Source organism: Strigops habroptila, chromosome 8, assembly GCF_004027225.2.
Source record: "Strigops habroptila isolate Jane chromosome 8, bStrHab1.2.pri, whole genome shotgun sequence".
NCBI lineage: Eukaryota > Metazoa > Chordata > Aves > Psittaciformes > Psittacidae > Strigops > Strigops habroptila.
Genome location: NC_044284.2, coordinates 30,914,223 through 30,940,745, shown reverse-complemented (window position 1 = coordinate 30,940,745; position 26,523 = coordinate 30,914,223). Strand labels below are relative to the sequence as shown.

The 26,523-nt window shown below is 38.4% G+C and overlaps 1 protein-coding gene across 1 annotated transcript in view; it reads left to right on the top strand.

Annotated features, from left to right (window-relative positions):
* The first annotated feature begins 11,007 nt into the window (after positions 1 to 11,007).
* SPATA16 (spermatogenesis associated 16) overlaps positions 11,008 to 26,523 on the top strand; it is a 97,964-nt gene continuing 82,448 nt past the window's right edge. Inside the window, 4 exon segments of the mRNA XM_030496217.1 lie at positions 11,008 to 11,282; positions 20,279 to 20,288; positions 21,318 to 21,330; positions 23,888 to 23,901. Of these exon segments, the coding sequence (XP_030352077.1) occupies positions 11,008 to 11,282; positions 20,279 to 20,288; positions 21,318 to 21,330; positions 23,888 to 23,901 (312 nt within the window).

Genomic DNA, 26,523 nt, shown 5'->3' with positions numbered 1-26,523 from the left:
AATGAAAAGAAATACTTTCTTCTTTGTCACATGGAAAAAAGCCATCACTTTTTATCACCAGCTGCCAAGAAGATGCATATTAATGATGAAAAAAGATAAATGTCATGTTGAGGTCAAGAAGCAGTACAGAAAGGTCAGCAATATCCTCTTACTGGAGGCCCAAGCCCTTTTTCTCATAATTTTGTACTTCTTTGTTTTACTGTTTCTAAGCCCACTCTCAAGCCTGTTGAAAACATTCTGCATTACACCAGTATTAGCTAAAAACAGGGTAGGGGATACAATGAATCCTCTTCCTTTCTAGCTTCCTAAGTCTCCTGTGTGCTCTCTCTAAAAGCTCATGAGTTTTTGCTCCCTGCCACAAAGCTTGTGCATCTCATCAAAGAGGATAGACCCTCCTCATTTTCCCTCGTAGTCAGAAACACAATGCTCAAAGGTACAATATTGAACCACTCAGGACACATGCAGACAATGAAATCTTTCATTTTTAAGTCACTCTGTCTCTAGATTACATGAAATGGTCTAATCCTATGACTGCTTCTTCTTGTCATGTTTTAAAAGAAAATAAAGAAATATCTGTTCACATCTCTCAAAAACACAGAGTAGGCACCTACCTGCAACAGCAGAGCCAATCAAGGAGCACTGCCATTCCACACTCCAGCAGCCTCAGGTGCCCAATCTTGAGGAAAGGTGAAGGCCTAAAACACCTCTCCTTTTAACAGTTTCTGTTAATTAGTTAATTACCTTTTCATGCACCTGGCTTTCTTAGGTCTTAGGTTCTGTGTAAGAGACCCCAAGTCCCAAACTCAGTGTGGGAGTTGGCTGTAGTGAGCAGCAACTGCTCTGTGGGTGTTTCAGGAACTGACTGGGAGGCAGCAGAATGCTTACTGCTGCTTGTAGTTTTGAAGTCATTTGATACTTCTGAAAATCTTATTTAAGAGCTTTGAACAACGCCAAATGTCAGCAAAAATGGAATGCAATTAAGATGCTTCTTGTGAACAACAAAAAAAAGCCCTTTCCTGAGTGGATCATTACGAAAGCGTTTCCACCTTAAAATGAGCTGCAGAGCAGATATTTGTACAGTCAAGTCATGGAGGCACCAGACCCAGGCCTAGTCCTGGGGCTAGTGCAGCTCTAACATCAAAGGCTCCAGAGGAGATGGCTCAGTACAGCAGCCCCATGTGCTGCATGCTATTGCATTCCTCTCTATGTTACACACTGAATTTTGCTAATCTGGGTTGGTACTCCCATTCTCTTCAGCATCCACCAATGGTCAGCTGTTGTGTTCTCAATAAAAGCAATCTGCACCATTCATGGACATTAGGATCAACTGCAATTCCCATTTATTTTACTTGTCTTGCTCATTATTATTTAGCTTGCCTTCCCTTGGCTTTTGTGTTGTTAGTTCCTCTGTTTTCCATGACTAAGATGGATGTTGAATTCTTTGCAAATGGGACTGTTCAACAGATGGCTGTTCAGTTCATGCTCCATTGGATTGATTGTTTGGTCTTTTTATAATTAGATTTTTCTGGTGCTTCGTATTATTTTAATGAATCCTTATTAATGGATGGGGCTAAACAAATAAGCTTTGCTCAAGTGTAACGACATTAAACAGTTAAGAGCATGCCATCTTACACAACAGTAGCTAAAACCATTTTGGCCTGAAAAACATCTTCAGACTGTCCTTGTGCAAGTGCAGGAAATTGTTTTGGATGCCATTATTTTTAAACACTTAATTAATTTTCTTCAAGCCAAGACTATTTTCTTCCTCTAATGAGAATTATAAAACCTGTCAGGTCTGAGTCTTCTATCTTTAGTCATTTTTTGGAATTATGCAAGTCCAGAATTTAAAATAGAACACATGGAGGCTCCTCAACTCAGTTCAAAAATGGCAGAACTAATTCCACAGAAAGAAAAAGCTGACTTGGAAGCCAAGTGGATCATGGAAAATTTTAGCAAAAAGTGTATTTTGAGAAGGTATGAGTTACTTAAAATACCATGTTGCATCTTAAACTTAACTTTAGCATTTGCTATCAGGAATGCTATAATAACATTATAATTATCTATAATATCAGAGAATTTTCTGTTCATCCTACTTAAAGGTAATACACTGTGAGTCACTAAAAATTATGAAACTGAATTGCCATTTTAATTTCAGGATATCTTTACTTCAACTTGCATGACCCAGATATACCTAGCTAGGAAGCAAGTTTTCCATATATATATATATATTTATATATGTATGTATATATTGACATAGACCTTTGGAAAAACAGACTCAATAAAATTTAACATCTCGGATCTTTTGGATAGTATGCTGCTGGACATTGAGACGAAGTGACTCTGTGATGCTTCTCTTCCCATCTGTTATTTCTGTGATTCTTGGCAGTTTTTCCAACTGACAACTCGGCGGTGAAGGTCTGAATCCAGCGATCTGAGTGGGTGATATCTATCAATCTTGTGCCACACGTATGCAACATTGCTAGGCAACAGGTAGCAGCATGACACCCACATTCTGCAATTTCCTTTTGGTGACTGAGACTTTTACTATATTAATTATACTGAACTTTATTCCATGTATTTCAGGCATTAACTTCTATGGAAAATATTTTTAAAAACTCTTTGAGCTAAGATTACTTTCTGTTGCATATTAAATGAACATATATTGGCAACTGATAAAATCATCATTCTAACAATTGCTAGATATGAATGGTGCACAAAGCCTCCTAAAATTGCAGATAAGTGGGATATCAGATTATTTTGTGTTGAAGATAACTATGCTACAAGGAAAAATTTTTACAAGGACTTCAAAACATAAAAGACATAAAAATGTGAAGTGAGGAGATAACTAGGTAGGAAGTTCCTTTTTTCTCTGCTTGCTTTCCCTACTCTATTTTTTTGCTGGCTTCTCTTTTTCAGTGGCTAGGATGCTACAGAGGGACTAAGCTACAGATTTACTTTTATGCCCCATCACAGACTTTTTGTGTGACCACAGGCAGATGAGCTATGTTACACTACAGAGAGAGCGCAAGTGAGCTGCACTCACTTTACTTCTCTTGAATTAGCCTAGCTTAGGAAAAATAGCCAGCCCTTCAGCATTATTACACCCTTGCAGGTAATGTATTTTTCTATGGATCTGGGATTTCTCAAAGATGTGTTCCATAGTTATTTAAGCTGCAATAAACTGGGTCATTCTACACATTTAATTTTGAAATAATTTGCCTGTCCTTTCTGAATACACAAAGGAAATCCCTGAAATGTACTCAAATGGAGCTAGTCTATTTGTTGTAAAGTGCTTGTGTTAGCCGCTGATGAGTAATAATAAGTTCAGCTTTAGTTCACTCCCTCTGAGAAACCAGCCAAATCAAATTAACAGCAGCAGCATACTTATATTCAAAGTTTTGCCAGCAGTCAGAACGTTATTCAGGGCAGCCCTTGAATCACAACCCAAACTCTCTTTGCAGCAAGACAAGGCTCTTTGAAGGCATCTTCAAATGATTATGAGTGATCAAGAGCAATCAAATTACCATTATTTGCAGAACTACCATTGGTTCCCATGTCTTGGCTAAACATGAGTAACTCAGTATGCCAGTATCATTTATGAGAACTTGGACATAGCTTTAATCAGCTTGGGCTTTCGATTCTCACCTGTATCACTTTGTCTCCCACAGTGTCTGTGAGCTGCTCGTAACCTGTATGTGCAGGTACATAGTTGCTTGATACATGCAAATGCCATATCAAGGCTGACAGCTCCCTAACTACCAACTTAATTTTTACAATTTTAAGATCAATGGAAAGAAGAAAAAATACTCCAAATCTTTATGTAATTTGTGGTCAGTGAGACAAGTACACTTATATGCTGTATTTATAATGCAACTACTGTTATAAATGAAATCTCTTATAAATGTGCTCATGGGATACTGAGTCTCAGAATCAGTACATTTTACAGGCATGCTGCTCATGCCTGCACAATACATAGCATGTCTATCTGAGAGATATTTGCTGCTGTTACTTATCAGGTTTTATGTTCAGGTTATATCTATGACTGGAATGTACTTTCTGTACAGAAATTTTTATCTGTATACAAACGGAATGACTTCAAGAATTTGAAATGCATGAAGAATTTTTCTCCTGCATCTGTTCCTTCCTGACATTGGCTCAAGACTGCAAAGGGAAAAAAATTCCAAATCTGAACAGCAGACCTAAGTAAGCTAGGAAAACGTACTTAGCTGTGAGATATACCAGGAAGAAAACAAGAGAACAGTTGCTTCAGAAGACATTTTTCCTCTGCATTTAGATTTAAAAAACAGTGTTGGGATAGTACCAGATGGGTAGCTTTGTTTGAATACTGTAAGTTCTGCTGGATGATGGGTGGGATCCAGAAGGAAAGTCCAAGTGGACACACTGTCTACTAGCTTAGAGCAGCTGGTTAGGAAATAGTCTGTATCTCTTTTGCTAGACAGCAGCCTGGATGAGGTATTATGTGAGGTACCTGTTAAACGTCCAGCTGTGATTAATGAGGTTGGAGAACGAGCTCTTCTGTTACCAAACACACCTTTTTAACGCTGAGTCCTGCTGGCTTAGGGGAAAAAATGCAGGCTGACAAACACACATAAAAATCTGCATGGATTTTTAATTAGGTTGTTCCCTGTTGCTGCACATTTTTGTGCCAGACATGAGCCCAGAAAGAGCAGAAAATCCCACCATGCTTGCAAATACCCATTGGTAGTCAAATAGGAGCATGACTTTGAGAGTCAGAATTTATCATTGAAAAATACTGTTGTTTAAGCAACAGGCTGGTTTCAGTTTCCCTGTTAGTATTCGGATTTTTGTAATTTCTACTAAGAATTTAGCTGGCAACATCAAAAGCTTTGGCTTGGGGAATTCATAAGCAGGGATATGTTTAATACAATTTCAGATGTATTTGTAGAAGATGCCAAAACTGATAATTTAATTACATTCTTGTTTATGTGATTCATATACCTAATATTCTGAGTACTCTATTAAAAAATAAATACAACTTAATTTTTCATAGGGCATTGCTTTGTTCTGCTATACAAGTAAACAGTTGATTACATGGAAGGCACAGCTTTGATTGGCTGTAAAAATTAGGATCTCATTGTAGCGTGAAATAGCTTTCAAATATAGCTAAAGAAAACAGGCTGCATATACATAACTACATAAAATCCCCAGGGAAAAATTAACACCATATTTGGGAATTTTATGTTGAATCTCACAAATCATATCAAGTCTTGAATACCAGTAGCTTAAACAGAAAAAAAAAAAAAAATCTCATAAACTATTTATCATACACATTTCTTAAAATGTTAACGTTCATTTTTGCACCAAGATTTAATGCAACTGGCATGAGACTGTTAAGTAAAGTCTCTCTCATATCTCTAGGCTATATACTGTGATCAACAAAAGTGTTGGCTTTACCAACATTTTTTTTTTCATAGACAAGATGCAGCTGTAGTTCTGTGGTAGTCGATGAAATTACACCAGTGAAAGCAAGAGAATCAGGCCCACATTTATTAAGTGGGCCTGATTCTCTTGCTCATATTTTATCATAATATACCACTTTATTTTTCTGCAAATATAAAAATATTTCTTTATAGGTTCAGGAGATGCTTAATACATGTCTGCATGTATCTGATCTGCAGCGAAAACCATTTTTCTCCTGGACTGACTGCATAATTTAAGATGTATATGCACTGGGTATCTCTAAAATCTAATGTAAAACAAGTTTGTTGTATTCGTGGATACCATGAAGGTCAAAAGGATTTTTATAGATTTTTTTTCCTTATTTAAACAGTGTTCAGTGATCAAATCCTGCCAATTGTTAAAACCCTGCATCTACCTGCAACTAAGCAAAATTCTTACAATTTACAATAAATACAGTGGTGGAGCATCATAAATCTGGGTATACAGAAATTTAAGACTTTGGGATCTAAGGAAAAAGAAATCTCTGACAGAGACAATATTTGTAGATTTTCTATACAAAGTCAAGATCAATCTCCTTTCAGTAGCCTTTAGAAAGCACAAAGAATGCTATGTGTGTCACCCACTGCAAACAGGTAGTAATATTTGTTATAGTCTTTTAGAACCTATTCCATCCAAATTGGTGCCTCTGCAGAACCCCAGCTGCTATTTTTTGTGCCAGGGAAGAAAGAGAAGTGCAGCAGGTAAGCCATAAAATCACACACATAGTGAATCAATTCTGCACTGATTTGCGCAGTGGAGGGCTGAGAGGAAACCATCGTTGGGAGGCCAAAGCTGGGCTCCAACCACTATGGAATAACTTCACTGTGTTGTAAACCTGCCATGTACAAGAAAGCAGAGAGACCAGACGTATGTCCCAAATGGACCCATTTCACAGAATTCCTCCTTTGCAAAGTGCCCATTGATGCTGCAGCTGGAATCTGCCCAAGTCAGAATGGTTTCACGCTTCAGGAGAAGTGGATGCAAGGGTACAGTTGCAGAAAAAAAGAGCGCTATGGTGAAGCTGTCCCTTATTGCCCAAGAGGCCCTATCAACTAAAAGTATTTCTTCCAGCAAGTGTCAGAATTTTTTATTTTATTAAAAATTTCAATAGGATTTAGTACGTTTGTATGCATGATTGCTCTGTCTTTGTTTTCAATTTTCAGATAATCTGAGCTACATGTTTATAAAATTTAAAATACCAAAAGTATTTTGACACTCAGAGAACTTCAACATCTAAAGCACCTTGGCTTTTTTTGCCCTGCATCTTTTCCCATCCTTTACTCCTCATCAGAGTGGACAGAGAATGCTACCAGGTTGCAGGGGTGACATCTGGCTTATGCACAGGGCAGCTGACAATAAAAAAGGCGATATAGCTATGTATTGGGCATATGTGGGTTTTTCTCAGTGCTGTATGGTTGGTTCAGCTTCACAGAATGATGATTTTCTATTTGCTTTCAAAAAGCTAGAATTATCTTGAAGCTATTCAGCCATTAAACTTCCTCAGTACATATACGCATACACAGATAATATAACTAGGAGACAATGAAAAGAACAGCACAGCTTGATTTCTTATTTCTTTTGTTGCATTGTTTCAAGTTCTCTTCTTGGAGGAAGATGTGTGTCTACTAGTTTCAGTTGGAATATACAAAGCTAATGATGTACATTGCTAATGTACAAAACAGATTTCCTATTACAAGGATTCTTAGACAATAAACATATAATGAGCCCGCAAGAAATTTCTCACTGAAAGCTAATGGTTCCAGAGTCCTTGACCTACGTGTGGGGTTATTTTTGTCAGGATGGCCAAAGTCATCACAAGTATATACATTGACAAAGGAGAAAATGGCTACATCAGTATGTCCAGAAAACTATTCAGACTCATGAATGCAATCTACGGTAAGATCAGCCAAGGTTATCACCAGATGATTCTTGTCGAACTTGCCGCAGCTTGATTGTATTGTAATCAATTCAGCTGAAAAGTCTCTGTGAGAACTGTGTTTTCAGCACAATTTCAAGTTTTGTTTCAAATACCAGAAATCATTTCTGATTTCTTAAAACATCCTAGACAAATGTGAAACTCAGCAGTTAAAGTATGCCAGAAAGTACTTTTAAAAATTGCATTTAAAGAGCATTAAAGGAATATTCTCAAAGTAGTTACCATTAAAGCTAGAGCTTTAAAGCTAGCTCTAAAGCTAATTCAGAAATTTAGGCATGTATAGCATGAAGTCTTAGTGCCTTATTCAGTAAACTATTTGCCCCAGACCATACTGCAAGTTTCAGAGGTACAACAGAAATTTGAACTTGGGCTTCTGTGCCAAACCATAGTATTATTTATCCAGTTAGCCATACCTAATACGAATAAACAAAAAAATCGATATTTCCCAAGCTATTTTATAGCTCATCCTCCATTTTTTTTATGGCATATCAAGCCAAAGACCTACTATATTCCTGTTGTGAAGAAAGATGCTTTCAGTTATTTAAAGTTTGAGGTCTATTTAAAAATGAATTTCATTATAGTTAGATATTCATAAGCATGAAGTTAAGCCATAAATAAAACTGAACATATTTTATCATAATATACAGCTTTATTTATCTGCAATATTTGCAGAAAGAACATGCTGAAATGCACTTCCAAGATACTTTGAACCTGATTCTGGACAACACAAGACAAAATGAGATATGTTAAAAATTATGCTTCTGGTCTTCAGAGGTATTGACCAGCAGAGCCTATATTTAACTTCAGGTAGAATTGTGTTCAGCATGCCTGAAAATTTGCCCTGAATTAAAGATAAGTGCTTTTATGTGGGTAACATCAGCTGAAGTACCACCCACAAATTATACAGTGATAGTTCTTCCCACTGGAAAATTGTCTTTTGGATTATTTTAAAATAAAAGCACAGACCAATGTCAGCCCTCTTACAACCTGCATAGTAATGTGAGGAGGGGAAGAAAAGATTTATTTGGAATCTTCTAATTGACCTCAGTGGAATTGGGCCTGGACCCATTAAAACATTAATGAAAAGCAGTTATGGAGCATGAATAGTACTCAATCTAAAACATTAATGTCTAGGTAATATTAAAAGCAATTTGTTTAAAATTTGCAGGGAAGGGAGGAGCAGGACCCCGGCTGCATTAACAGCTAAATTCCTCCAACTTTCCGTTAGTAGTTTTTATCATTATATTTTAAACAGTTACAGAGACAGAAGTTCATGTTTTTCCTCGGGCTTCTCCTTCCCCACTAACCGAGTGTTAGCAATACTCCTCATTTTCATCTCAGTCCTGCATTATCCTGATTTTTAGACTAATGTGCCAACATACCACAGCTTCATCCTTTCTCAGGAATGGTGTAGGCAGTTACAGATATTAAAACAAGTAGGCCTTCAAAATTAATGTGTTTTGCAGGAAGTAAGCATGAGGGCATCCAAAGCCAGAGGGTATGTTCACAATAAGGGGATTCAATTCCAGCATGTCACAAAATGTTCTCCATCACCACAGCATGGCAGAAACCTTTTCTTAATGCTATGACAGATGTTTTAAACACACCACTTACTCAGAGTTATTGGATATGGGAACATGCAAATCTACCAATAATGCAAGAGCCTATGCTTTACAAAGGGCACAGCTACCAGAGAGGCAACTGCTTCCCTGAGGATTTAACAGTAGCTTTTCAGAGAGCTTCTAGTGCAAACAAAAGCTGCCATTAGTGTATGATTCTAGCTTACAAGTATCTGCATAGAAATCTGCTAGCAAAAGTTAACCCAGTTATCAATGGGAAATTGTGAGTTATAAATGAAAAGCAAACAAACAGATTGGTAGGAAACATTTGTGACCCTCCCTGTGCAGTACATTTTCTCTGGTTTTCCAAGTATTGGCTTCTCCTGTGGTCCTTCACAATTTACTTCCAGAATCTCCCAAAATGAACAATGGCCATATGCATATTTAGCTTTGAACACTTGAATGTTGCATTGCATCTCTTCAAAAGTGAAATAGCCATGTAGTCATCCTAGAACTATAAAAGACATACTTTCAATAAATGATGTAGCAGCCCAGCTTTTGACCAGAAAAAATGTGGGAGAGTATGTGATGCCAATGTGTATTTTCTCTACTCCTCTCGGAGGCACGTAGCAGCAGTGTGAGTCACAAGGCCCGTGACTGCTCCTGCCTGAAGGCTGCCCATGCTGGAAGTCAATGTCTTGACATTTGTCCTAGCTACTTTCCAAAGCCCTCCCCTGCCTGCCTTTGGCTACCTGCAATTTTTCATGAAAGTATTTAAGATAAGCCATTTTGGATAAGGCAAGAAGTAAAGCATTTTGATTTGAGAACTTTGTTTCAATGTCTCGTGAAAAGTGTGGTCTCAACACCTCGTGACTTCGTATTTAATTTGCACTCCCTGCTTGGGCTGTGTCTTACAGAGACCATGGCAGCTTGTTTCTCAGACAAGTCAAATTTTAATAAAACACAACTACTTTCTTTTCTTGGTTTTTTTTTTTTTCCAAGGAAAAAAAAAAAATTGCGAGGATCTTTATTTTTAGGGAAGAAACAAAATCCCCACTAAAAAATTCCTAACATTTTTCAAGTAGGCCTACTTCATATTTTTTAAGGTCTGTTCCTAGTAAGGAATCTTTGCTGTAGTCAGCAAGACAACTCTTCTGCCTAGAAGACCTACTGATATATAGCCAAACAGAGAGCAGAGAAAAAAACCCACTCTTGTATGTCGCTGGACTCTTAATTTATTTTATGAGCCTTAAAGACTACAACTCTCTGCACAGTAGAAATTTCAAAAGATCTAAAAACTCAATTTTTTCTCCTGATGTGGCTTTTCTAAACCTGAAGTTTTACTTTTCATGAATATTTTTAACCAGCACAAACCTTTTTAGGCTTTTTCTTACATCTACCCTTTGTCAAGGAAGAAAGAAGCAATCCTGTGAATCAGATCCCATGTGCATAATCACACAACTATACGAACTAATCACATCCATAAAAAGCATTCCGTTCAAACATTGCTGTATAGGGAATTCTTAGCCTTAAAAATTATGCTGTTTGGACTAGCAACTTTGAATACATCTTATAAGCAATCCATCTGCACTAGTATTTATTTTTTCAACTTAAATCAGGGGACATAAGCAACCTGACAGTGTCTATAATAAGCCTGCTGATTATTTCACTTTTTGTAATTCTTGCTTCTCTTTTTGTTTCACATTTCTGTTATACTAAAATGCACATTGTTAAAATGCTTTAAAAAATTGATCAAAACTGGATTGCCAACTAGGAAATTTAGAGCAGTAACCTCAACAAAATTTATAATGAGCTTCAAATTTGTTAACCCATACAGAGACATCATCCATCAAAAATTATGTAAGTTAGGTGGGCCAGACCTGCCACTTAGCCTGGGAGAACTCATTTACAGCACAGATTTGCCAGCTTTGTTTTTAGCCACCAAGTCATGGCCAGGCCAAGCCAAGCCATGGCTCACCATGTGGGTGGAGGGGTGGTGGCAGGCAGTGTGGTGGCTGAGGATGAGGAGTGATGGGCATGTGGAGATGCTGGGGACATGGGGGACACTGGCCTACATCCCTGGCACTCCCTCTGTTGCAGGGGACACTAGGTGGTGGGGACACAGAAATGCTGAGGACATTGGGTGGTAAGGACATAGGGAAAACCAGGAGCACAGAGGAACATGGGTTGGTGAAGACACAGGGATGCCAGGGACAGCAGGCAGTTAGGACATGGGGAAGGGTGGGGCCCCAGGTGGTGGGGTCTCCAAGGACACCTGGAATGTTGTATTTTGAGCATTCCACTTGGCAGCTGCAGAGGGAGAGCCAAGGGAGAGAGCTGGAGAGAGCTGGCTGGTGAGAAAGCTGCCTGTTTCTATGCCATGCACAGAAGGGGTCTAGGTGGGACCTGGATTATCACATTTAGAATGCTTCCCTTTGAGGAATAACAGGATAATAATAGTTTGCTTTTTCTGAGCTGGCTGTAACTTTGGTACTCACAGTGGGGACAGTCCTGTGAGGGAATGGAGGGCTCCTGGCCCTCACAGAGGAAACCCATACCTCTTCCTCTGTTCATGTTTAAGGGAGTGGGGACTAACAAGGGAGCAGCATTTCATTTTCTTCACCTCACTCAAATTTAAAGTCTCGGCACTCTCCAGTGCAATGCATTTCTTCCAATCACCTGCACTCCCACCTACCTCAAATCCCTTCTTTCTATCTATCACCTAACGGCAGCCTCTATTTCTCAGCCATCTCCACTTGAGGATCTCATCTGGCTATACAGATTTTCTTAAGCACTTGTCTCAACTGCTCTCCTATCTCTCTCTATCCAGAGTTTCTTTCCTCTCTCATTGGACAATTAAGTTAAAAAAAACAAAACAAAACAAAAAAACAACCTTGAAGATTTAGGTGGAGAAAGCCCTCCCCCCTTTTTATTTCAACTTTTTTTCCATTTTGCATCTTCCTTCCAGACCCATTTCATTCTGACTACAGCATTTGGTTTTTTGAGGGAAAAGAGTTAATTATTGTTTATCTAGATCTCCCTGGATCCTATCTCCAAATTACTGCATCATCAACAACCCACTAAATAGACAGTAGAAAAATTCACATAGGGGAGAGACACTGTGAATACTCTGTCTGCCGGGAATGCTTCGATCGGAGCTTGTATGCTGTTAGACAACAGACAGCGTAGCTGCAAAGGTCCAGGAAACTCAGTTTCATTGGTTCTACTCATCATCTAACTACTTGTTTTACGCTCGTATTATCTTCCTGTATGTCTCTATTCCCTCCTCAGATCTTCAATGCTTCTCCCCAATACTGAATCCCTAAGCTTTTCCATTTAATTTCTTTCCCCCTTTTGTTGCTTTAGCTCTGCTGCACTTTTCCCTACAATTCTGCACATCCAACAGCTCAGGAAGTGTAGATGGGATGCAATGATTCATTTGTCCGGCTTCATCTCAACTGCATAGCTAAAGCATGGAAATTTAGATGACATACCCAAGTGGCACCTGGGGAGGCAAATGTGCAGAGGAAGCAATAGGGCTTAAGCTACTGAAAAGCAGAGGGGAAAAAAAAAAAAAGGAAAAAAAGAAAAAAAAGGAATTCTGGCCTGAAAGTAAATTTATTCATTTCTCTGCAAAACAACTATTTTTTGCAATATGGCACATCTGTTCTGATATTTTGTATTTTACTTACTTGATTAATTGTGCAGATTTTGCTTTGTGTTCCTTATTCACTTATTTCCCTCTGGTCATGGGATTCTTTAGCACTCATTGCCTAAGAGAATAGCTTGGCACTGAGATGGGACTGTTTTCAGTGAGTCCCATCATTTTCTACTCTACTCTGAAGTGCTTGCTGAACCCTTGCGGTATTCCAAGTTGTGATCATAACTCCAGTGCATCTTCCTCCACCAGCTCTGTCCTGGGGCCTGCAATTAGAAGGTTTTTGTCTGAGTTAGAAGCAGCAGAGACTTCCTATTTTACTGCATTTTTTAAGTGCATTTGCAGAATTTCTTTAGAAACTAAGGTTAACAAGTTGCTCTGATGTGTGCTCAGCAATTTAGTCTCTTGACACATTAAAAAGGACCTTCCTTAAAACCCTTTTCTAAACCTATTTTAGAACTTTTTTTTCTTTTATCTTGTACGTAAGCGGAGCTCAGGTCCTGATGAGCATAAGCATACCTCCTTCAGTGGTCCAGGATGGGAATAAGCCTCTGCTTTACACTCAGTAATCTGAGATGCAAGTGGTAGAAGAAGAGTTGTGGAGATATAGATTCCCTTTCTGTTATTATATACAAGCAAGACACCTTCCAGCAGGTTCAGTTTGTTCTGTTTTCAAAACACTGGGCTGAAGGTATTCACGAGGAGGTGAGGAAGAGCTGAGCTAGACTTACTAAGCTGGGGCATGTTGTAAAGCATTTAGGACTGACTGCATCAGGGACAGCCATGCAATCCCTTTGGATGGTTGTACTCCTGTGCTCCAACAAGCTCTAGGACCTGGACTGAGCCAGTGCTTCACTTCCCAAGCACTTCCCCAACAGGGGCATTCTTCAAGAGCCCCTTGGCGAGTACAATTATACTGAGCTGGCTCAGTGTCATTTTGTAATGGGACTTAGGGAAGGCAACTGCAGGAACCCTGAAAGTGAGAAGCTAATCTGCCATGGGTTTCCTGTATGTCTCTGGGATTCATTTCTCCGTGCCTCATTCCTGTATCCCCATTTTGCTGCAAAGGATAAGTCTTTAAAAATGTCTTTTATAATGAATACGTAGAAGTATTATAGTAACCTGATCTCAGATGGCACCATTTAATTTTATTGTAATAACAGTAATGAATGTACTAAGCACAAACAATGTGCTCAATGTAGAAATAGATTTAATACATTGAACTGGATTTTGAAATTGGTTCTCCATGAATGGACACCCATTCTTGTTCAGATCAGAAGAGGCATCTCAGATGGTACTTTGGCAGATGATAGAATACCTGTCATCCTCATAGCAGGATAAAGTAGAGAAGGAACATTAGATTTCCACACCAGGCCTGTGAAAAGAATTTTATTTTTTTTTTCAGATACTTGGATTTTATTTCATTATGTTTCCTTTTCTTCATTTAATTTACTTTAATAATATGTTCCAATCTCTTCATCCAAAAGTATCTGTTTTATACTTGGGGAAATACAATCTGAAAAGAAAATGTAGCTTTTTTCCAGTAAAGTTACAAGAATGGAAGACTACTAATTTTAACATATTGCCACTTAATGCCATCTTGTTTGCTGATAAAATACATGGTAAAGTGTTTTCAGTAATCACTTCTTGAAACAAAACAGAGCTTTCCTAGCTAATGAATGGAGATACATTTATTTATTTATAGGATATTCATCATTCTAATTCCTTTGTGTTTCATAGATATTAGTAAGTTGATCCATGTGGTACTCAAAAGAAGCAAAGTCATTAGCTCCATGAGGCACAGACATCTGATGATCTACCCACACTTACCAGAAAGATGCATGTAAAGTATAATTAGAATGAAAAAAAAAGCCTCCAAACTTGTTCTTATTACAACCAATAACCTAACTTTACTAATAAAAACCTTCCTCTGTCATTCAGTCTTGCTAACTTTAAACATTAAACATCCTCAGGCAGGCAACCAGGAGCATTTAACTTGATAAAAATGGGGGGTGAAGGGGTGAGGGTTTTTTTTTTTGGTTGTTATTTTTACAAATACATTCTTTGACTTCTTTCCTTTTATTTCCTGAGCCTTTACATGATACGTGAGTTATTTTTCCAAGCTTTTTCCTGCAGCCATAAGGGCTAGAGAAATTGTTTTAAAATAACATTGAGATTGTCATCTAGTTGCATACCTTCTAGAAGCTGAGTTGTAAGCAGCCTGCTAAATAAGACAAGGTCTGTTGTATTTCAGGGTGGCCATACTGCCATAGAATCAATAAATGAAATATTTCAACAGGTACATTCCCTTTGTGGTGCCTGCTTCTTAAAAGGTCATTAGTTGTATCTGTGAAAATTGGTGGTAGTGCCAGGACATCCATACATAACCTTGCAAAACTATTTAGGAAATATGGATTAAATACTGTGGTAATAGTATTCAAATACGACCACTGACAAACTTTTATGGGCAATCTTCAGACACATGTAAAAGTGAGCCCTTTGAAGTGTTTTGCATCTGTTTATCTTTGCTCTAGCAGATTCATTTGAGGTTTTACCAAATGATTGAAATGGTAAGTATAAGGCCAACAATGAGCAAACTCCATGTATTGTTGCTGTTTTGAAAGAAAAATCAATGTAAAATGTTTTGCTGCATTCCATATTTCTTCGTTATAAATATAAACCCTAACTCTGTAAGTGCTTGTTTGCATGTCTAATGTTATGCGACTCAGTAAGACTACTCATTCCTATAAAATTAAGATGCTGCATGTGTGCGTTTGCAGGACTGTGACCGTGAGGAGCACTTGCTCAATGTAATAACTACCAGTTGAAAAACAAAATAAAAATCAACTCTAATTGTGCCCATTTAAATTCAAACATTGAAAAATAGCTTAAATATGGTATTTCAGGATGTAAATTTTATAAAAAGTCTGAAGATTTTAGGATTCTGTTAGCTCTTTAGACCCTCTGTAATGAGGCTATTACATAGCATTGCTCAGATTGATGTTGAAATAATGCAGCTGCAAGAGCAGCTGCAGCAAGAATTTACAGAAGCCAGGATCCAAAGCAGACCCTGCTAAAAGTCTCTGTCTTTAGCTTTCTATCATCTGGGTATTTCCCCCCATTATTTATTAGCTTAATTCCAACATCCTCTGAAATGATACCTTGCTGGGAATAAGTGAGAGTTAAAGCATTAATGGCTTTACTTAGCCTCACAAATGAAAAATTTGGAATTTACTGCCTTCTGCAAACCAAAGACACACTGACAGAAGCAAATGCTGTTTTTTCATAATGAAGAGTTCAAAGTTGGTTGACACCAAGACAGTAACAGTCAAGAAGAAAACATAACATCAAAAAGGAGGAAAGATACTTCACAGTCAGGTATACAGTATGTAAGTGTATCTTCATGCTTCTGATATTTAAAAAGACATTTTTGCCCCTGGGCAGGAGCTGATGAACTTGTGGGCTGCCTCCCCAAAATGTTTGCCTGTCATGTGGCTTGCAGGCAGGTTTGAAGGAAGATGCAAGTCCAGCACCCAGCCTTATGTTTCCTTTTTCATGACATGTGGGGAGTGACAGGAATGAATTGCAGCAGCAGAGCACTGGGCCCTGGGTAAACCCAGATTTTGGTAGTCCCAAAGGGATTACAATCCTCACCCCATTTCCTAACCCTCAAGTTTGGTGATAGTAACTGACACCTTGGTTCTTGTTGGTTCTTTAATGGACAGGATGATATTAGGTAAAAACAATATTAAAAAATTTTTAAACAAAGCTTTACATAACTTAAAACCAACATGAATAAGTCGCATCACTCAGTCTTTCATAATCATCTTGTAAAACCTTCAGAATAATAGTTCCCAGGGAAATTTACAATAACAGATAATACAAAGAAACAAACATCATAATTCAACTCTCAATTCTGAATGCACAATAGCCTGTTAATTCAGTAGATTCAGTTACTGGCCAAAAGTGATGTGTACTCAGGACACAAAAGCAATTGTAAACCTCTGCTCCTCTTTAAATTTAAATTTCAGAGCTAGGAGAACACCTTGGAAGATCTCTACTAATGGCAAAGTTCTTAACATGATGCTTGCATCCCAAGCGTAGCCATACCAAATACTTTGCGTTCCTCCTGGCAAAATCAACTGGATGAAAAGAACTGATATAGTTCTCTTTCAACTGACTTAACGTGTTCGGTCACCTTATTACAAGTTAATATTCAGGTTGCAATATCTTGCATTCATTGGAGCTTTGCAGAGTTTTCTCAGGAAGGTCATAAAATAAAACATTAGAGTAGTATAACTTAAAGGTTACAGAAGCGTGGGCTACAGAATCAGCATTAGTCTGTGATAGCATTAGTCTGTGATAGCATTGGCTCCATTCCCTTTGTAGTTTATAGGAAATAAAAGCAAAAACCAACCACACATTTAGTAAAATGAACAAAAACATGTTAGAATCAACTGCTGGATCAGATTTTTTTGTTGGTTTTCCAGCCACTCACAACTGCCACTGGATTTCCCTTTGCTGTCACTGATCTTATAGAGTTGAGTTGTTGCATAGAACCATGTCAAAGACCATGTTCACTCATGCATCCTGAATGGGAAATTTGTACCTATAGAACTTATGCCATGTACCTTTCCATCAAGGAAAGGAAGAAAAATTTCCTTACTGTTCTTGTAGGACTTCAAGGTTAAAATCCATAGCAACAAAAATTATGCATCAAAGGTAATAAACATTCACAGAGATTAAAATAATTGTGCAACGGCCAATTTCTTCACTGGAAAATTAAGACACCAAACCACAAGAAGAAATTTAAACCAGAAACAATGCCAAGAAACTAAAAGCTGTCAAAGTAAAATAACTGCCTTGAATGTTAATCTGAGATATTTCAGCCAGGTCTTTTTCACAACCTTTTCTTTCCTGCTGACTTTATGTTACAGCTCTATTACCTGTACGAAGTTGCTGAATTGAAGCTCTGCCTGTTTGGAGCTCTCATCTGTGCGTGCTTTAGCTCTCAGTTGTTAGTGAATTCACTTCAGCTGCCACTATTAAACCATTGCATATCAAATTACAAAACAATTAGGGTGAAATGCATAGTTGTAATACACAGGTTTTAAAAAAATCCAGAAACCCTACCTCTAAATTTTCTAGGTTTGTAATGATGACTTTGGAAATTATTAAATATCTTATTAATATAGTCCCCAAATTACTGACATGTGCTTCATCTGGTGTCAGTTTTTTATCTTTCCACCTTTCTCTTTTTCCTGCCTCCCAGACTTTTTTTGCCTAGGAATATTTAAAGTTCATTATTCCACACTGTGAGGAATGGAAAAAGCATAACTTGAGTATTTGCTAAAGCTGCTAGTGAAACAGAAGATACACATGCTTTATTGTGTATTCTGACCCTTGAATTTTTGCTCTTTCTGTCTAGCATTACTGTGGAAAAACTTTATATAAGATGAAATCCCTTGGAGGTATTCATTAATATAAGGCAACTGTAGCGATTGTTTGAAGGAGTCTAGAGGATGGGTCAGTGATAGCTGCCACCATTGTGCTCTGAATCAGGAGGCAAAGAGGGACGGATGCACATCTATGGCTAACTCATTTAATACCTCTGCTTAACATCTCTGCATCCCAGTGGGACTCATAATATTTAATTACATATCTAATGGGAAATTCAGCCTCACCCTGTGAGTTATTGTGCTTCCTCAATTTCTCTTACATTGTAGAAGCACAGCACTTCACAGGACTGGTCCTGCCATGAAAATTAATTAGTTTATGCCTGAACAGGGCTTTCAACACACAGATCATTCTGTATGACAAAGTAGTACTAGATAACAAACCAAGTTATTCAATTGAATTATGGAGCCATAAGAAAATTATTGTCTCTTATTTTTAATCAAGCAGACTCCAAGCCAGATTAGTCCCTGATGATGATGCTTTGGCTATTTCAACAGGTTTTATCACCACCAGCAAATCTTCCCCCTCTTCTTGCTCCTGTGCACCCTACCGTTTTCACTGCTGTATACATAATCCACTCAATAAAGCTAGTTCTTGCCTTCATTGAACAGTAATTGTTAAGACAGCTTGTTGAAGGTAAATAGTGAGCCTTGTTGGTTTGGAAACAAACCTCTCCACCTTGTTTGGTTTGGGTTTGGTTTCTTTTTATAAACATCCTTTTTAACCATCACTCACTTCAGGGATACCTGAATTTAGAAACAGCTCTGAAAGTTTGAGAAAATTAAGCATTGTTAGTTCTGCCTTTCTTTTCATGGCATCAGAAAAATCTCAGGTTATGATTTCATACGCATGAATGCTTCAGTGCCCTCCCACCAATTGTCAGACTCTTTATTAGCCTGCATAACCCAAGCAGAATAATTTCAATACTGCCTTTAAGGGTCACTTGAGCAAGAGCTTCAAGACAAATTGTACTGCAGGCGTCATAGAAATTCAGTAGCTAACTTGGCAAAAGAGACCTTAGTTTTGTTTGCTGAGGTATAGAGATATATTTTTCGCATGGTCTTCCTTGAAAAGATTAACTTCTGATCACAGGAACCCATTTGTAGTCAAAAGGTTCATCAGCTTCCATCTTTCCAGACTATTATCATTCCAGTTAATATCTTTCGGATAGATCAGTGTTAATTTATACCAGTGAAAGATCTGGACTGGGTCTTCAAGATTTCCCATTTCTCATTTAGGCTGTGGTCTCCATGGTCCCTTGCTGCAAGAGCTTCTTTATTACGAGAAGAGTGGGAAGGACTTGCCAGCACCCGTTGTCTGCTCCCTTGTTCCCTCACACTGCATTGTACTCTACTGCTTGTACACTTTTTCTTCCATTTATTGCTCTTACATTGGAAATCAGATACAACAGTCATAAAGAACAACAGCACCAAAGAAATAAAAGCCACAACAATAAAAGATGAGAAGAAGAAATTCCAGTTAATGACATCTACCTGGGGCGATTCTCCCTACAGAGAAGTGGAGCAATATAGAAGGAAATTCAGACGGAAGATAGCCCTTCAGTCCACTGAAATTAACTTTGCATCTTGATATGATGGCCTTTAAATCTCAGAGCCTACTTGCTGACTTCCTTTTCTTCTTCCCCTCATTCTCATGCCTTCCTTTTCTCCCTATTTGGTTGACTTTGATTTTGGGGAGGGGTTTTTTTGTTATGACTAGAGCAAGAATTAGGCACACAAAGAAAGATATTAGATTTTTTACTAAGTGTTCAATAAAATTAGTGACTTATGAAGCTCTAGCACTGATTTGCCAAGTTTCTGTAGCCCCCAGCCTCATTCTAGTCACACCATCTAACCAAAAGGAAGGATTGCCATCAAAGTTGTCTTTGGTCAAGTGGGGTGGTCCTAGTTAGGAGCTTGGATATCACAACCAACTTTTTACCATATAAAACATCTCACAAGAGGTAGAGGTGGAGTTTTGCATTTGGTGAACAGAAATACCAACAGCTAAAATGGGATCTTTCATCTAACACCTCTCTTTTCAATTAACATGAGTTAATGAGCAGAACTGAGGGGACTGTAAGGGGATGCTGATCCTGGGGTGGTGACCAGCAATTAGAGTTGGGTTCAATCATGTTCATCTGCTTGTCTGGTATAGCTAGAGCAAGAAAAGGATCTGTATCCTCAGCCACATCTCTGTCACGATGTGTTTGATCTAAGTGCCCTGCAAGGTGTCAGGGACCTTCTTTGTTGTGGATCTGGCAGCTGATATGTTTTGTGTACTGCACAATTGGTAATGGAAGTCATTACACGTTTGCTAACATTCCCTTCAGGTTTGGGCTTTCCTAGGGCCTGGTCCCATAGGAACGTGATTATTTTGTGAAATAAAAGAGAGCTTTCTCTGTACCATGAGCTTTCATTGAATTCCTGCCTCATCCTGGAGGCAGGGTTGCCCAGAGCAGTTCTGAGCTGCAGACCTCTTAATAGCACGTTGGCAGATCTAATCAAGCCCACAGCAGAGTCTGCAAAAAAACCTCCAAAACCAAACTTTGCCCCTCTGCACTCGTTCTTTACAAGTATTCAGCTCCCACCATTTCAAAGCAATCTTTTCAGAAAATCGATAGTTCTTCATCTCCTTCAGAATGAGAGCAAGTAGGACACTTGGACGTTTGCTTTGTAATCTCTTCAAAAATTGCTTTCTTGTCTTCCCAACAGAATTAGGAAATATTGCAGTCCCCAAAAAAAGTCTCAAGTTTTTTCAGTACAAAGTCTCAGTTGCAGGACCAATCTTTGCATTCCTTTTCATTTAGGGATTACCCTAAGCTAACTGGTCTGTTTATACTTTAGGCACACACATATATCCTTGTTCCTCACACAGAGGAATTATTTGTTCTCACAAGTCCACGTTTCAGGAGCCTGCTGTAGAAACCTTTACTATTTTAAAATTTCCGTTTTCTCTCCCTCTTTCCTCTCAGTGGCCCTTTAGCTACGAAAATGAACCACTCTGCTCCTGCAGTGCTGAGCTGCTGAATCCAATCGAGGAAGGCTGGCCAGGCTTCACATCCCTGTCAGACACAGCGTTGACCTTTTTTTCCTAATTGACAATGCGAGGCTTTGTGCTAATAGGATGACATCATTAAGCAGAGCTGAAACGCTTTCCCTGCTATCTCTTTTGTCTCTCAGTATTTTTCTCCCACACTTAGAGGAAGTATTTGACTAGGAGGGAGTGTAAGGAAGACAGTTACACAGTGCCTAAAAAACAGCAAGAAAACATCCTCAATTTCTCTCCATTTTTCCTTAGTCACACTAGTTACCAACCACATATCCTGAGCCCTCACTGTGTACTGAATCTTCCTTTTCTTCTTCCAGGTTTTTATCACTGATGCTGCTGGGGACATTCTGGTTTCTTCTTGACTTTGAATTATAATTGTAGTTGTTAGCCTAATGTCCTTTTATTTTAATCTTTATCCTCTAATTTTAATCAAACAACTTGTTAATAAGATCCTTGTGTATCTCTACAGCAATAAATGGTTACGTGAGGTGTCTAATTTTGTGTTAAAATGTTGGCAATTAACTTTCACTGTGATACTAAAATATTTAAAGTTTTAAAATAACACATGGAGGGGAATAATATGGAGGAAGCATACATGGAAGGGAAGAAGCCCCAGCGAAATGGAAAATAGTAAGAGCTTTGTTTTAGCTGTCTTGTGAGATTGGCTCACCTATTTCAGTGAGTACTATAACCTCTTAAGATGTTGCCTTCAAGCTTTAAAAAATTGCCTTCATGCTGGTTAAGCATGCAGTCTTGGCCCAGCTAACAAAGCAAATAGAGACATGTGATGGGCTTTTGCTGGAGAAAACAGAAAAAGCAGGAACTTCCCAGTTCTGCCTGTCCCCCTCTTCTTTTCCCCTCTCCCATGGCTGACATATGGTATATATTTCCAGCCTGCTTCAGTGCCTAATGAAATGGAGTAACTCAGATCCCAGATACTTCTGTGAATCTGTTTACTCCAGCTGTTTCAATCTGCACAGTAACACAACAGCAGCTAAGGATAGTATTGACCAGCTGGGAGAAGCAGCCTTTTAAATCACTCAAGCTAGCTCTACAGGACTATCGCTGTCTATAGCCTTACCTCAAGAAGGGCAAGCAGGAGTAAGACAAAACATAGAGTGAAGAAGGGAAAAGGTTCAGGAGGGAGAGGAAGCAGATCCCATTACTATTCAACACATCCACAGTTGGCAGGAATAGGGATTTATCTATTTTTCTTTTTGCCCAATCAATGCCCAGCTATATCATAGAAGACTCCTGGATTCCTGGACTTGTGACAGTGAACTTCATGTTATCCTTTAAATCATGACACCTTTCCTTTCTGCATTTAAGCACTGTTCAAGAAGGCAACAGCCACCATGTTATTAACATACCTTGTGAAAACTTTTCTTGATTAACTGTATTTCCTAATTATTTTTTTTTGCATATTATTCCTAAAGACACATTAAGTATTTTTAACCAGGATTTATTTCTTACATTCTGTTTCTGTCATATTTACCTTCAACTTTAGTTAACTTCCATAAGCTATTGTGAGTAATAGAAGGAATTGTAGTTGTGTCACTTTGAACAACAGTAAGCTTATTGTCTTTGCCTAAGAGTGCCTAGTAAACTAGCCGTCTTATAGCTGCAAACAGTAATTATTGATACATTTTAATATTTCTCTTATGTCTATAGCCTAATCAGATTAGTGCTATGTTAGTTTCAGCCTCAAAGAGCAATTAGGAAATTAGGATAGCATAGTTAAATCCCTGCGAACTAATATTAGAAAAAAAACCCACACCATCACACAATTCACCTTGCCAAATTTCAGGCCAGAGCCCAATTTATCACTTTTTTTTTTTTTCTTTTCTGAAGAACAGGTTAAATACAGTGAGTGAAAACAGTCTTTAGAGTGGAAATGCTGACAAAACCTTTACTGCAGCAATGTGGACAATGCAGCTGAAATAATAGCAAGTATGCCCTTACCACAGCAAGAAAAATATAAGGAGTTCTGAATTTGCACTGAATGAGCCATTATTTATGTCTATCACAAAGAAATAAGAGTATAGAACAAAAAAAAAAAAAAAAAAGAAAAGATACATTAAGGGTGGTTCCCTCCCCCCCCAAAAAAAAACCCTAAAAATAAAAAAGATCAGATGTGACTCAGGCTTTCAAACAATAAAAATAGCAAGATAAAAGAACTAGGTTGCTTCATTGCCTAAAGAAATGGCTAGAATCTTAAAAAGTCTGAAACCTGATTGTGAGAGATTCACTTTATGGGCTGCTAAGAAGGTGCTGACCTTCGTCATCAATAGATTGTCTGAGCCTTTGTGGCATTCAGCAGTAAAGGAAGTGCTTTAAAAGTCATCCTGCTGAAAGATGGACTGGAAAAATCTCCAGTTCAGATCTCAGCCTGGCTGTTGTCAGTGCACATGCTCGTTCAGAAAGTCTGTCTGTAAATCTAATACAGATAATCCTGCTTCATTTTTAAGTGATAAAACTGGAGCATCCTCACCTTAGAAATGGATCAGGATATCTAGAATTCAATATAGGTGAAATCACTATAGAGGAGGGCAGCTAATGACCTATCTGTTGTGGGGCTTTGGATGTGCTTTGTTATAGTACTATATTTCCCTGTCTGTACTAGAGGACATTGAAGGAGTGGGATAACACTTGTACAAGTACCAGTGGTATAATTTTCTTATACTCACTCCATAGGTTTGGATGCACTTTTGCCTGTTCCAACATTTGCACTGAAATGAACTGTAGCAGATGACTGCCCTGTGATTTCAAATGGCCTTCTGGGAGAGAAGGACTGTTATAGATTAAAGAGTTCAGCTCCTACAACTTTCTGGAAAAGTCCCATCACTGTCTAAGTAGTACACCAATATGGCAGTTGTCATGATATGGATCTTCTAGCAGGGTGAATTAGCCATGGTGGTGTATCGGGTTAATACAGTGACATGGCTGCTGGTATGCAAATGAGCTCACTGAAAGACAGATGGGGTATCTTTGCACAAAATACATCTGTGTTGCAGATACAGTCATACCCTGACTGAAAAATGTTGCGATGTTATCCTCTAGAAACCATACAGCATTGAACATTCACAGCAGAGAGCACAAAACACAGATGGACCACTAATGACTAGAGCTTCTGGGACAGCAGATGAGGTACAGCTAGACCATCCTGAACGAGGCAGTTTGTACCTTATGCTGCAAAAGAAGCAAAAAAAAAAAAAAAAAAAAAAAAAAACCAAAACAGTGACAAGAGAAATCTCTGCCAGTTCTGGTCAGGGTGTGGGGGAAGGAGAATTATTGCTGTCTCCAGATCTGATGTCTAATGTCTCGAGTTTTAGCAAGGCATTTATGGAGTGTGTTCAATGTCAGAGCATGAGTCCACTTGGACTGCTGTCAAATGGTCAATGTAAGGAACCGACTTCAGAGTGAGAAACAATCATCGAGTCCTCTTTCTGTTTCCTAGCTGCTGTACCATTCCCCTATACCTCTGAACCATGCAAGGGTATGACCCAGCAGGCCAACACTTGCATCTTCCTCCATGGTCTTTGTCACAAACGCAGTTGTGATCCTCAAACAGCAGCTTGTACCAAAAGATTTTACTGAAATGGGGCAACAGAACTTGTTCTGAAGCACAGCCTCATTGAATTCATATCCCAAAGAGCTAGTAACTACTAGAAGAAGTTCCTCTCTCCTATCTCTCTACTTAAACCAGTGCTGAACATAGCTCAGTGGTTCTGCCTTGGTATATGTAGATTCAGGAAGACAGCACTGCAGTCTTAAGTATTTAGAAAGGTTTTACTTCACAACGATAAGGGCAAAAGCTTCTTTGGCAGAAATCAAAGTTTAAATCCTGAAATAAAAAGGGCTCATCAAAGAACTGGCAAAGAATTTAAGAACTAGGTGCCAGCTGAAATGCCTGTGTGATTTATCAGCAGGCTCTTCTCTAATCTGATGTAAGATAATAGGAGGAGGTGTTGAAAGCAAAATAAAACTAGATACAGAGCAAAAAGCATGCTTAATAGGGTTCATAACATTACGCACATACGGAAATTTACATTGTCTAGTAGGCAGGTTGCTCTCCCCAAGGTTTACCAAGGTATATTGGGAAATAACAGACAAACCCAGAAGATTTTAAAGGATAAATTATCTTTTTATTTTTTTTGCATCTATTTTTTCTCTCTATTTGAAGAGATGTGGTTTCCTTACCAAAAGACCCAACAAAATACTTATATATAGTAGCTGGTAGTACCATGGACAGACATCTCTTAGCAAAAATTAACCCTCAAATATGCAGAAAGCTGAACTTGCTTAGAACTGATCAGGAAGATCATTCCTGAGAGCTCACAAATTTTGAGTAGTTTAGTTAGTGACTGTAGCACTAAATTGTCTCATCTATATTCCCCTGCATAGTGATTCATTAGAACCACTTTACAGTAAATGCTTCCAAAATAAAACCCAGACATTTCAACCAAAGTCTCAGGAAAATACTTAACTGACAAAGATAATGATTTTCTAAAAGCTTTTCCCTGGAAGTGTTTTTTGGTTTTTTCTTTTCTTTTATTGAGGCAGTGATTAAAGTGATCCTGCCTGAGTTAAAATGTGCTTCCATTGCACAACCCAAAGTCATGTTAATCAGCTTGAATACCTAAAAATACAATAGAAGCTGTATAAATCTACTTGATAGAGCAAAGTTCATTTCAGGTGCTGGTCCACCAGAGAAATGTCCATATGTGATGAAAAAATTACTGGTCTGTATTTCACAGTTTGTGCTCTGCTCTTTTTTATTCCATGGCAAATTATTTTTAGATTCTTAAGACAGTCTTATGGCAAACAGTTTGGTTCAGCCAATTTCCCATTCACACTGATATCAACTCTGCTTCAGATACAAGGCTTTGCCTTTGTTAGCTTTGTGGTGAGGAAAATACAGCCAATTGTATCTTGGGCTGTATCCAAAGAAGCGTGACCAGCAGGAAGAGGGAGGTGATTCTGCCCCTCTGCTCTGGTGACACTCCACCTGGAGTACTGTGTCCAGCTCTAGAGTTCTCAGTACAGGAAAGATATGGACCTGTTGGAGACAATCCAAAGGAGGGCCACAAAAATGATCAGAGGAATGGATCACCTCTTCTAGGAGGAAAAGCTGAGAAAGTTGGGGTTTGAGGTTGTTCAGCCTGGAACAGAGAAGACTCTGGGGACACCTTATTGCAGCCTTTCAGTTCTTAAAAGGGACCTATGAGAAAGATGGGGAGAGACTTTTTAGCAGAGCCTGTTGCAATACGACAAGGTTTTAAGCTAAAAGAGGGAAGATTCTGGCTGGATGTGAGGGAGAAAATTTTTACAGTGATGGTGGTAAAATACTGGCACAGGTTGCCCAGAGAGGTGATGGATGC